Raw genomic sequence first — 11,527 nt, 5'->3', positions numbered from 1 at the left:
CTTTTTTGGTAGTCATTGTCAAATCAACCCCATCAGCCTTCTAGGTTTACAAAATTAAATCGTCTTAATAATTTGTAACTGTTTTACTGAACACAAAACATGAAAACATTTAATGAAAATAAAAATGCATATTTCACCCTCCAATCCAGCAGGTGACGTTGGATAGCTTTCGTGCTAGGTTTTTCCTGTGTCGGTCATGCGCGTTGGTTCCTCGACGCCCCCTGCAGCAGTGTGTTTTGTTTTTAGAAGATACTAATGGAACTGATGGAAATTCATGTAACATTCTTTAATTTATCTCAAGTATGCTTTTTACGGATTATTGGTCACCTACGTGAATGTAGCGGTTGATATCTCTCAAGATGGCGTTTTCATAAATGTTCTATCGCGTAACCCAGTAGCAAAGCAATCTTATTTGCTTACTAGCAATTGGCCTGTTTTACCTATAATTGTCTTCATTCATTTTCCCTAGTTAGAATAGCTGAAAGCGTGGACGTCACTTTGTTTAAACGTAGGGGAAATTTATTTTGTAATCTGCACCTTTTCTCCAGCCAGAGTTCTAATCAAATGAACATGGTTAGTGCTGGTCCATCTGACCAGCACCATCAATACGAAGATCAAGGAAAGCGACAAAGCAGAACTAATGCCTCGACTGAACAGAACACTGGTGCTTGTCCTTCTCATTGCAGCCAGTTCGGTATTCCTTTTATTCCAACTCTATTATTACAGGCAGTATGTTTCTAAGGTGAGTTAACGACATGGATGACATAAGCCCTTTGTAACGATTTGTTCCAGTCAGTAGCATAGTCACACATAGCACCTGTATTCACTGTTTGACAGACATCCAGTATGAAACACTTACATCATAACTAAACAATATGTGCCTTTGTACAATCCCAACAGTCAAAATTATTGCTGAATTTTTTCTTCTAGAGTGGTCCACACATCCTAAGTCGGAGTGGTCATCTATCAGCAAATGATGTCCAATGGGTAAGTATTTTGTGCAGGTTATTTTTGAGTCAATTAAGTCTATATTGTCTAAATTCAAACAGTCCAAAAAACGCAAAATGCTGACATTGCTCTGTAATGTGGGGTATGGTGATCCCTGATCACAGCAGGTGGTGAAAAAGTTCCTGGCCCTGGTGAACAAATACAACATGCCAGTGTTCCTGGCCGACATAGCCGGCCTGGCTCTCCTCTCCCAGGACTCCATGCTGCTGAAGGACAGCCTGGTCAGAGAGCCCCACTGCACCTTCCTCTGCACCGGCCGAGAGTTCACCACCTTCGCCTTGTTCAGCAACCTCTGGAAGTATGATGTAAGCAAGCACATCCTATGCATGTAATGTACTGTTTCGTATTTGAGGCGCCTGGGAAATGTGGGGAATAGGACGTTTGGTTTTTCTGCGTTTTGTGAGCAGCCTGGTTTGGTGGCGGCAGCCGAGGAGCGAGGATTCGATCTGCTGGAGGTGCGAGGGAAGGACCCTCGCCTCGTCAGCATGGAAGACCTGTCGGGAAACGAGATCCCCCTCCACTTCCTGTTCCACTTCCAGGGTCATGTGATCCACGTTGTGGTCCTGTACGAGCGCAGCGGGAACTACCTGTGGCACGGCCCGCTGCGGCTCAAACCCAACATGGACCGGACGCTCGCCCCGTTCAGGAAGCTCGACTATGGCCGCCACGCAGGAGCCTACGACAGGTAGATATCCCAGTCAAGACACAAAATGGCTGACTCCGCTGCAGGTTACTGAGGGGGAAAAAAACCATCCCTGGGTGGCTTTGTGTTCCAGGCCGGAGCTGGTGCTGACTGCTTTGGACGGGCTTGACGTGCGGATACCGCGGAACATCTCCCGTTTCCTGAGAGAGCACTCCCAGGCCCGCTTCCTGGAGTGCAGGTACAGGGAGTCTCGCGCCTTCTTTCAGGTTGGACCCCTCCCCTTCTCTATTCTCTCAACCACTCGATTTCTAGATCATTCTCTCTGTCTCTCAATTATCTTCATCTGGACTCCATGCCTAAACGTTTCTTCTGCTGGTTGACCAGATGTACCCAGACGACACATCTCCAGAAGCCATGGACTTCAGGATGAAGGCCAAGAGCCTCCTGTATCTGGCAGCCAGGACCCTCACTGCCCTGGGGGTGCCATTCTGGCTGAGTAGTGGCACTTGCCTGGGTAGGAGAACCATTTGCATGTACCCACAGAAGTGCATTGAGACACCAATGCTAGCGTCATATACACTAACTGTATCTGCACTGTATCTGTGTCTTGTGAATGATGTGTATTCCAATTTCTAGCCAAAATCCTTACTGGGATTACGGGTGCAGGGGGGGGGGGGGAAGCAACATTAACAATGATAATGATTTGTTCATTTAGCAGATGCTTTCATCAAAAATTGTTTTACAAAGGGGGATTTAAACTTGCAACATCTTGATCTGCAGTTAAATGCTCTATACACTGAGCTAAACCTAACACCCCAATATTCACACATTGTTTAGATTCTTCTGACTTCCAATAGGTTTCCTCGGTTGGCTGTCTAATGGCTAATTGGCTAATCACAATGTGACTTCCCCCTTACAGGCTGGTTTCGACAGTGCAATATTATTCCCTACAGCAAGGATGTGGATCTGGGAATCTGGATCAAAGACTACAGATATGATATCACCTCAGCATTTCAAAAGGCTGGGCTTCCATTAAAGCACAAATTTGGAAAGGTAAAGTGCATTTCTATTAACCAACATTGACTGGTAATGAGGGATGATGAAGAATTACACCTTTTTTTACTCTCTCTCTTTATCTCCCTCCTCTCTTTTCTTCTTTTGTTTCTCCCCACCCCTTCTCTTTCTTCTCTTTCCCTCCTCTCTCTCACCCCTCTTCTTTTCTACTGTCTCCTTACTCTTTCACAAGGTCGAAGACAGTCTAGAACTCTCTTTCCAGGGCCTGGATGTTAAACTGGACATGTTCTTCTTCTATGAGGAGGGAGACATCATGTGGAATGGAGGAACCCAGGCAAAGAGTGGCAAAAAGTTCAAGTAAATATCACCCTCTCTTTTAGATGGCGTCTCTATTTCTTGCTTAGTGATTGAGTCGCCTCGCAGGCCACCAACTTAAGATGTTTAAGAAGTCTGTTTGAGGGAGTCAGATGGCTGAGCGGTTAGGGAATCGGGCTATTAATCAGAAGGTTGCCAGTTCGGGGGGGGGGGGGATGTCCCTGTACTTACTGTAAGTCACTCTGGATATGAGTGTCTGCTAAATGACTAAATGTAAATGACAGGCCTACGAGGGCAGCTTTCGTACAGTGTCGTTTGTCTGTTATTCAACATGTAGAAATGATAGCAAATATGCCCTCCTTCTGCTAGGTACGTTTTCCCAAAGTTCAGCCTCTGCTGGGCAGAGCTGATGGAACTCCGAGTCCGTGTCCCCTGTGAGACTCTGGACTACGTGTTAGCCAACTACGGGGCCAGCTGGAACACGCCGGTCAAAACGTGGGACTGGAAGAGCTCTCCGGCCAATGTGCAGGAGAATGGGGTGTGGCCTGTGAGGGAATGGGATGATGTCATTCAGGTGTATTGAGCGACACACTCCCCAAGATTTCGAAAAAGACTGCTTCGTGAAGGCGCTGCCTGGACCGTTCAGACGTACTTGTGTTGCCACAGAACAGTCTCAATGTCTCAACAGTCTCAACACATCTGGGTCATACATGACATTGTGTGAATTCAATGTGAACTCATTTACAGTCTGCCTGCCTGTCATTTTATGGTTGGAAATGTGAAAATGTACATAGATCCACTAGGTTGCGCCAAAGGGCTGTCACCTATTAGACTACTCACGGTTGATACCATGTGTGGAAGTACTCTTTTTCTTGTAACAAGCTAACCACTGACATTGACAAATGTGTGCTCATGTTTTGTTAACTGTATATTTATTACTGAATAAAAGCCATGCTTTTTACAGTGATGAAAATGACTTTTTACACATTTTTGCCTACACATTTCATTCAGATTCTCATACGATAATACTCCAATTTAGGTTTATTTGGTGGTCGTCAGAAACCATTATAACAAAACATAGCAAACATCTATGCTCTTACTGTCTCCATTTGGCTATCAAGATTTCAAAAAAGTTACTGCTTTCCTTCTTTGATTGTGATTTACAGGGATTGGTCATAAATATGGAGTTAAGATGATTGTTTTGTTGGAGACATTCAAGATATTTCCACAAAACAACTCTCTTCAACAAAGCTTCATTTCCTGCTACAGGAACATTCCCCTATCTGGAATGTTGTAAAAAACGATTATGCAATCCCGAACTGTCCAATCAATCATAACCATTTGGTCACATGACTACAATTTTGGAATCTGTTCAAGAGTTGTTATTTTCGCATGTCCTTAACATGTGGACTGTGAGCAGAGGTGTGTTTCTGCTACTCCTCTACTCCCCTCTGTGTGTGTCGGGGGGGAAGATCTTGATCTGGCCTGGAGAGCACAGCCACTGGATCAACATGAAGAACATCGTGGAGGAGCTGTCTCGGAGAGGACACGCGATCACAGTCATCACCAACTCAGCCTCACCGACCGTAGCGGACAACAGCACCACTGCTAGGTACCGCTTTGAAATTCTCCAAGTGCCCCACAGCAAAGAACAGTTTAATGAACTGATGGATGAGATACTAAGATACTGGACTTACGACATGCCAAATGATAACATCATCCAGGCTGTAATGAAGATGAAGCCCCTAATGGAAACTAGTATGGAATTCAACATGGCAACAGCCAGAACTTTGTTCTCTAATACAGACTTGCTGGAGAGACTAAAGACAGAACAGTACGACGTAATACTCAGTGATCCCATAACAATAGGTTTTGAGTACCTGGCAGAACAGCTGGATATACCATTCGTTCTCAGTCTGCGATTCTCCTTTGCCCACACAATGGAAAGACTTTGTGGGCAGGTGCCATCCCCTCATTCTTATGTTCCAGCCCCAGGATTGAGCTACATTGATCAGATGGATTTCACACAGAGGCTGAAGAACACACTGTTCTATCTGTCTCAAGACATAGTTTGCCATCTTGTTGCAAAGATGACACTTGATGTCTTCTACAGTGAACTTAGTGGTAAGTAAAAGCCCTGTGAATCAAACGTCTCAATAGTATTGTTACATACTTTAAAGGCTTAACTGTAGAGGAACTTTAATGGGAAAACTAGGTTCATTCAGAAGCAAACTTTAGTTTTCGGTGGTGTAGAGGGATTACTCAACTGCAAACTGTGTACACTGCCCATAGACTTTGACTCAGAGCACGCCCTCTTTGTTGTGATCTCTACTTACGTGACTTCGGATGCTCGACTCGCACACTCTGCATGTTCTTCGCTCCTCTCAGTCTCTGCTTTTGCTCTACTAGGATGGGGTCTCTGAAGGTTCTGCTCTGCTCTCCCCTCCTCATGCTCTGTTGGGTGCAGGGTGCACATGGTGGCAATGTGTTGGTGTTTCCAGGGGAGTACAGTCACTGGCTCAACATTCGTGTCATGCTGGAAGCGCTTGTGGACCGTAATCACTCTGTAACAGTGTTCATATGCTCAGCCTCACCTTCTGTCGACTACACCAAGAAAGAACGATTCAGCTTCAAGGTTTTCCATGTCGATTTTAGCAAAGAAGAAATGCATGCTGTAACAGAGGACTTCATGGAGTACTGGATGTATGAGGCTCAGAATGCCTCCATGCTAGAGGTGGGCCTCAAAATACGGGAGATAATGGGAAAAACAACTCAAATGCAGCTGGACATGTGCGACTCTATGCTAAGAAATCAGGAGCTTCTTGATACGCTGAGGCAATCCACGTTTGACGTGCTCCTTGCTGATCCCATGATGCCCTGCAGTGACCTGATGGCAGAAACTCTTGGCCTGCCTTACATTATCACTTCGAGGTTTACGTTTGGCTTTACGCTGGAGCGGTTTTGTGGTCAGATGCCAGCACCTCCCTCTTATGTTCCCACGCCCCCTTTGTCTTACACGGCTCAAATGACCTATTCTGAGAGAGTCAAGAGTTTTCTCATGTTAATTTTACAATCTTTCATGTTCAAGCTACACTCCTTTATGAATTTGGATAGTTACTATAGTGAAATATATGGTAAGTTGATTACAGTGTTTCAAGGGTTAAAAGGCACTGTCATTTCCTGCCTTCCTACAATTATTTGTATTTCTATTTATTTTACTGTTCGTTGATTGCAATGTGTTTCTGATTTAATCTACTCCCGTGTGATAAGATAACTAGTTGCACTATGACACCGTTAATATTCACACACAAGCTCACCTCCAGTTATACAACATAGCTATAATACAAGGATTATGCTTGTTATTGCTTTTGTACACACAAAAGTACTTTGTTCTTTGCAGAAGCATTTATCACATGCCCTGCACTGATCTACCTCTGTGTGTGGACCAGTGTTACGTACAACAAGGAGTTAGTAGCTACGTTTTTTAAATTTACATTTAGCAGACGCTCTTATCCAGAGCGACTTACAGTAAGTACAGGGACATTCCCCCGAGGCAAGTAGGGTGAAGTGCCTTGCCCAAGGACACAACGTCAGTTGGCATGACCGGGAATCGAACTGGCAACCTTCGGATTACTAGCCCGATTCCCTCACCGCTCAGCCACCTGACTCCCCAATGACTCTTAAATGATGCTGTTCTTACATCTTCATCAGGAAAACCTACATCGTTGTGTGAGATGATAGGGAAGGCAGACATTTGGTTGATTCGAACCTACTGGGACTTTGAGTACCCTCGACCGTTCCTCCCAAACTTTAAGTTTGTTGGAGGCCTTCACTGCAAACCTGCCAAGCCACTTCCTACTGTAAGACTTTCATTAAATTCCAATTTTAAGTACGAACATTACTCGACAATAATTGTGATACCAATTGAAATGAAACAATCCTGAGATCTATGGCCCATCTCTATATACATCTTAATTATTCAAATGAAATGCTGATGGACTTTGTTTCAGGATATCGAGGAGTTTGTGCAGAGTTCTGGGGATGATGGAATTGTGGTGTTTTCTCTGGGCTCCATGATCAAGAACCTTACCAAAGAAAGAGGAAACACAATTGCCACTGCGTTAGGACAAATACCACAGAAGGTTAGTTGATATGTTTTCGATCAAAGCTTTCTGGCATAATTCATTCTACATCCCAGATCTTTACCATTCTGTTTTCTCAATTAAAGGTACTTTGGAGATACAGTGGAGAGAAACCAGACACTATTGCTCCCAACACAATACTTTATGACTGGATTCCACAAAATGACTTACTGGGTACAAAACAGCAATTTGTCTCTTTTTTTACAGTAAACATCATACCATTCTAGACTGGTGTCCCCCACAATTCTTAAAACACTCATTTGATTCTGATTGTTGTGTCATTCAGGCCATACAAAGACCAAAGCCTTCATCACCCATGGTGGGACCAATGGCCTTTATGAAGCTATTTACCACGGCATCCCAATGGTCGGGATCCCCTTGTTTGCTGACCAACCTGACAACATGATGCACATGAAAAGCAAGGGAGCCGCAGTTATGATGGACTTCAACAAGATGCAATCCAAAGACTTGGTGGAAGGTCTCAATGCAGTCATTAATGACCCGTCGTAAGTCTTGTTAGTTCAAGAAAATTGATGCTGTTAATCAACATTTTAAGTTTTGAAATGGATAAACTTGTTTAATTGACCATGCCACAACAAACTGCCATTTGCAATGCAGTCATATTACTATTTCATTTTCTCGCCAGATACAAAGAAAACATGATGAAGCTCTCAAGAATCCATCATGACCAACCAATGAGACCTCTGGACACAGCTGTGTTCTGGATTGAGTTTGTGATGCGCAACAAGGGGGCCAAGCACTTAAGGGTTCAAGCACACAACCTGACCTGGTACCAGTACTACTGTTTAGATGTAGCAGCTTTCTTGCTTTCTGTAGTGGGACTCATCCTTGTTCTACTGATAAAAACGTGTTGTTTCTGCATTCGCAAGTGCTGTGGGAAAAGCAAACCAAGAGTAAAGACAGATTGATGCAGTTTTTAACAGATGCTGTAGAGCTCCTTGGAAAATATAGATTATTACTCTTATTTCACAAGCTAAGAGCAAATGAAATTTCTAAAAAATGATAAGTTGTTATATGAAATGTTATGTTTTATATGTGTACAGTATATGTACAGTTAATGTTGTAGAATCAAAGTGCATCAGCAGGTGTCATTGTTAACACGAGTGAACGTTATAAACAATGAGTTTTAAAAATATTAAAAAGTTCTAAATAAAAGGATGATCGCTTTTGTGACTCCTTTATATTTGCTCAGATCAAAAGGCACAGGATTACAGCTCTATCCAGTGGCAGAGGTTAACTGCTTGATAACATAGTCATCAGATAACATAGACATCTGCACTGATCCAAATTTTTAGACCAAAAGGACATTCTCATAGTCTTACGATAGTGCTTGTTGCCTGGACAGTACACCGACAATAAAAAATATTCTAGTCTTTTTTTCAATGAATGTGTTGTTTTACTAACATACAAAAGTATTTTGTGACTTTGTGTTTAAGATGGGTTCAAGTCATTCATCAGTCAGATTGATACACATCCCCATATTAGAGAAGGGCACTCATAGTTTATTTGTTGTTTAAATGAACTTTTGCTTAATGGAATAGCTGTAGGTCATTAACGTTCATTCAGAAGCACAAACCAGTCGTGTTAAACGAGTAGTGACTCAACTTTAAACTTTGCACGCTTTGCCCTCTGGACTTTGACACTGCGGATCACACCTTACTTTTGTTGATCTCTCCCTGCGTATCTCTAAATCGGTGCACATGACTGGCTGTCGGTGCACTGCATGTTCTTCGCTCCTCTCAGTCTCTGCTTTTGCTCTACTAGGATGGGGTCTCTGAAGGTTCTGCTCTGCTCTCCCCTCCTCATGCTCTGTTGGGTGCAGGGTGCACATGGTGGCAATGTGTTGGTGTTTCCAGGGGAGTACAGTCACTGGCTCAACATTCGTGTCATGCTGGAAGCGCTTGTGGACCGTAATCACTCTGTAACAGTGGTAGTGAATTCAGCCTCACCTTCTGTCAAGTACACCGAGAAAGAACGATTCAGCTTCAAAGTTTTCAATGTTTCCTATAGCAAAGGAGAAATGAATGCTATGACGGATGACCTCATTGATTACTGGATGTATCAGGCTCCGAACGCCTCCACTTTTGAGGTGGGCCTGAAAATCCGGGACCTATTGGGTAAAGCCACACAAATGCAGCTGGACATGTGCGACTCTATGTTACGAAATAAGGAGTTCCTTGATTCGCTGAGGAAATCCAAGTTTGATGTGGTCCTTGCTGATCCCATTATGCTCTGCAGTGAACTGGTGGCAGATACTCTTGGCCTGCCTTACATTATCTCTTTGAGGTTTTCGTTTGGCTATGCGATGGAGCGGCTTTGTGGTCAGATGCCAGCACCTCCTTCTTATGTTCCTGCCCCTCCTCTGCCGTACACTCCTCCGTTCACTTTTCCTGAGCGAGTCAAAAATTTTCTCATGCAACATTTCCAATCTTTCCTTTTCAAGCTACACCACTTGATTACTTTGGATGGTTACTATAGTGAAATACATGGTAAGTTTAATGGATCATTACTGTCATACCTTGGCTTCTTGCTTTATTTTAACACTAGGATGCACTATGACACAGTTTAAATCCAAGCAATTTCACCTCTCACTGCCAGGTTGTATAACTGTGATAGAATACATTGCTTGTTTTTCTGTGAGTATACACTGCAGTCATTGCACAACGATTTATTTGATGTGCTGTACTGATCTGCCTCTGTGTGTGCCTTTTGTGAATTGTGCCGTGCATATTGATGGTTACGGTGGTTATGATTTTCAAAAAAAGACTCTCAAGCATTACATTTCTACATTTTCATCAGGAAAACCTACATCGATGTGTGAGATGATAGGGAAGGCAGACATTTGGTTGATTCGAACCTACTGGGACTTTGAGTACCCTCGACCGTTCCTCCCAAACTTTAAGTTTGTTGGAGGCCTTCACTGCAAACCTCCAAAGCCGCTTCCTACTGTAAGACTTCCAATGGTGGTGTAGTGATCCATTGCAACAGACCTGTGATCAGGCCTAGTTATGTAATTATAAATTAGATGCTGGTCTGCTTTGTTTCAGGAAATGGAGGCGTTTGTGCAGAGTTCTGGGGATGATGGCATCGTGGTGTTTTCTTTGGGATCCATCATCAAGAACCTTACCAAAGAAAAAGGAAACACAATTGCCACTGCGTTAGGACAAATACCACAGAAGGTTAGCTGATGTTTGATTTGTGAGTTATTGCTATTTTTTTTGCACTTCAGAACCTATTTCTGACCATTTCTCTTTCAATAAAAAGGTGGTATGGAGATACAGTGGAGAGAAACCAGACACTATTGCTCCAAACACAAGAGTTTATGACTGGATCCCACAAAATGACTTACTTGGTAAAATAAATATGAATTTAGTTACTTTTGCAGTAAACACTAAAATTGTTCTTATCTATTGTCTGCCACAACTCTTGAACTCTCCTTTGACTTTGACTGTAATATAGGCCATACAAAGACCAAAGCCTTCATCACCCATGGTGGGACCAATGGCCTTTATGAAGCTATTTACCACAGCATCCCAATGGTGGGGATCCCCTTTTTGGGTGACCAACCTTACAACATAATGCACATGAAAACCAAGGGAGCCGCAGTTATGCTGGACTTCAACACAATGCAATCCAAAGACTTGGTTGAAGGCCTCACAACAGTCATTAATGACCCGTCGTAAGTTTAATTAGATGAAAAAACGATGATGTTAATCCATATTTTTTTTCTTGAGATAAACGTTATATTGACCATGCCACCACAAACTGCCATCTGTTTGAACCAGGATGGAAGTATAGAAAATCCCTGGAATGCACTCATATAACTATGTAATCTTCTCACCAGGTACAAAGAAAGCATGATGAAGCTCTCAAGAATCCATCATGACCAACCAATGAGACCTCTGGACACAGCTGTGTTCTGGATCGAGTTTGTGATGCGCAACAAGGGGGCCAAGCACTTAAGGGTTCAAGCACACAACCTGACCTGGTACCAGTACTACTGTTTAGATGTAGCAGCTTTCTTGCTTTCTGTAGTAGGACTCATCCTTGTTCTACTGATAAAAACTTGTTGTTTCTGCATTCGCAAGTGCTGTGGGAAAGGCAAACCAAGGGAAAAGACAGAGTAATATTGTACAAAGATTGGTCAAAGGCCTATGATCATTTGTGTTGTGAAAATGTGTCATACATTGTTGCATGTGTTGAACTGAACTTGATCTCATTAAGACACCCAATAAATAAAGACATGTCATTATCTTATTTACTCTGTCCTCTTCATTTTATCAGCCCCTTGCAAAAGATTAACCTCAGAACTAAACAAGACATGCTATTAGTTTGTATCCATGTCTGGGAGTTGAATACCTAAAATCCATTGTTTTTTCTTTAG

At 43.0% G+C, this 11,527-nt stretch overlaps 3 protein-coding genes across 6 annotated transcripts; all 3 read left to right on the top strand.

Annotated features, from left to right (window-relative positions):
• The first annotated feature begins 170 nt into the window (after positions 1-170).
• fktn (fukutin) lies at positions 171-3,945 on the top strand. Of its 2 annotated transcripts, XM_062484291.1 has the most exons (10): positions 171-300; positions 549-742; positions 931-987; positions 1,113-1,313; positions 1,416-1,693; positions 1,785-1,917; positions 2,036-2,165; positions 2,571-2,704; positions 2,898-3,022; positions 3,350-3,945. In XM_062484291.1, the coding sequence occupies exons 2-10, from the start codon at positions 641-643 to the stop codon at positions 3,561-3,563; spliced, it is 1,374 nt and encodes a 457-aa protein (XP_062340275.1). In that variant the 5' UTR covers positions 171-300; positions 549-640; the 3' UTR covers positions 3,564-3,945. The 2 variants fall into 2 exon arrangements, with proteins under 2 accessions (XP_062340275.1, XP_062340274.1); XM_062484290.1 differs by lacking the exon at positions 171-300 and having other exon boundaries at positions 307-742.
• Positions 3,946-4,344: 399 nt separating this feature from the next.
• LOC134038740 (UDP-glucuronosyltransferase 2B15-like) lies at positions 4,345-8,309 on the top strand. Of its 3 annotated transcripts, XM_062484287.1 has the most exons (7): positions 4,972-5,104; positions 5,390-6,114; positions 6,692-6,840; positions 6,991-7,122; positions 7,209-7,296; positions 7,409-7,628; positions 7,769-8,309. In XM_062484287.1, exons 2-7 carry the CDS (start codon positions 5,391-5,393, stop codon positions 8,049-8,051), a joined length of 1,596 nt encoding a protein of 531 aa, XP_062340271.1. In that variant the 5' UTR covers positions 4,972-5,104; position 5,390; the 3' UTR covers positions 8,052-8,309. The 3 variants fall into 3 exon arrangements, with proteins under 3 accessions (XP_062340270.1, XP_062340271.1, XP_062340272.1); XM_062484286.1 differs by lacking the exon at positions 5,390-6,114 and having other exon boundaries at positions 4,345-5,104; XM_062484288.1 differs by lacking the exon at positions 4,972-5,104 and having other exon boundaries at positions 5,667-5,714.
• Positions 8,310-8,828: 519 nt separating this feature from the next.
• LOC134038741 (UDP-glucuronosyltransferase 2A2-like) lies at positions 8,829-11,393 on the top strand. The gene is made up of 6 exons (XM_062484289.1): positions 8,829-9,632; positions 9,943-10,091; positions 10,191-10,322; positions 10,408-10,495; positions 10,603-10,822; positions 10,988-11,393. The coding sequence occupies exons 1-6, from the start codon at positions 8,867-8,869 to the stop codon at positions 11,268-11,270; spliced, it is 1,638 nt and encodes a 545-aa protein (XP_062340273.1). The 5' UTR covers positions 8,829-8,866; the 3' UTR covers positions 11,271-11,393.
• Positions 11,394-11,527: the final 134 nt, after the last annotated feature.

This window comes from Osmerus eperlanus, chromosome 18 (genome assembly GCF_963692335.1).
Source record: "Osmerus eperlanus chromosome 18, fOsmEpe2.1, whole genome shotgun sequence".
Taxonomy (NCBI): domain Eukaryota; kingdom Metazoa; phylum Chordata; class Actinopteri; order Osmeriformes; family Osmeridae; genus Osmerus; species Osmerus eperlanus.
This window is presented reverse-complemented; position numbering and strand designations above follow the sequence as displayed.

Coding starts and splice junctions, on each gene's coding strand:
- LOC134038741 (XM_062484289.1), top strand. CDS start 8,867: ATGTTCTTCGCTCCTCTCAGTCTCTGCTTTTGCTCTACTAGGATGGGG. Junction 9,633..9,942: donor TTACTATAGTGAAATACATG/GTAAGTTTAATG, acceptor CATTTTCATCAG/GAAAACCTACATCGATGTGT. Junction 10,323..10,407: donor TAGGACAAATACCACAGAAG/GTTAGCTGATGT, acceptor TTCAATAAAAAG/GTGGTATGGAGATACAGTGG.
- LOC134038740 (XM_062484287.1), top strand. CDS start 5,391: ATGGGGTCTCTGAAGGTTCTGCTCTGCTCTCCCCTCCTCATGCTCTGT. Junction 6,115..6,691: donor TTACTATAGTGAAATATATG/GTAAGTTGATTA, acceptor CATCTTCATCAG/GAAAACCTACATCGTTGTGT. Junction 7,629..7,768: donor GCAGTCATTAATGACCCGTC/GTAAGTCTTGTT, acceptor TTTTCTCGCCAG/ATACAAAGAAAACATGATGA.
- fktn (XM_062484291.1), top strand. CDS start 641: ATGCCTCGACTGAACAGAACACTGGTGCTTGTCCTTCTCATTGCAGCC. Junction 1,918..2,035: donor AGTCTCGCGCCTTCTTTCAG/GTTGGACCCCTC, acceptor CTGGTTGACCAG/ATGTACCCAGACGACACATC. Junction 3,023..3,349: donor AAGAGTGGCAAAAAGTTCAA/GTAAATATCACC, acceptor TCCTTCTGCTAG/GTACGTTTTCCCAAAGTTCA.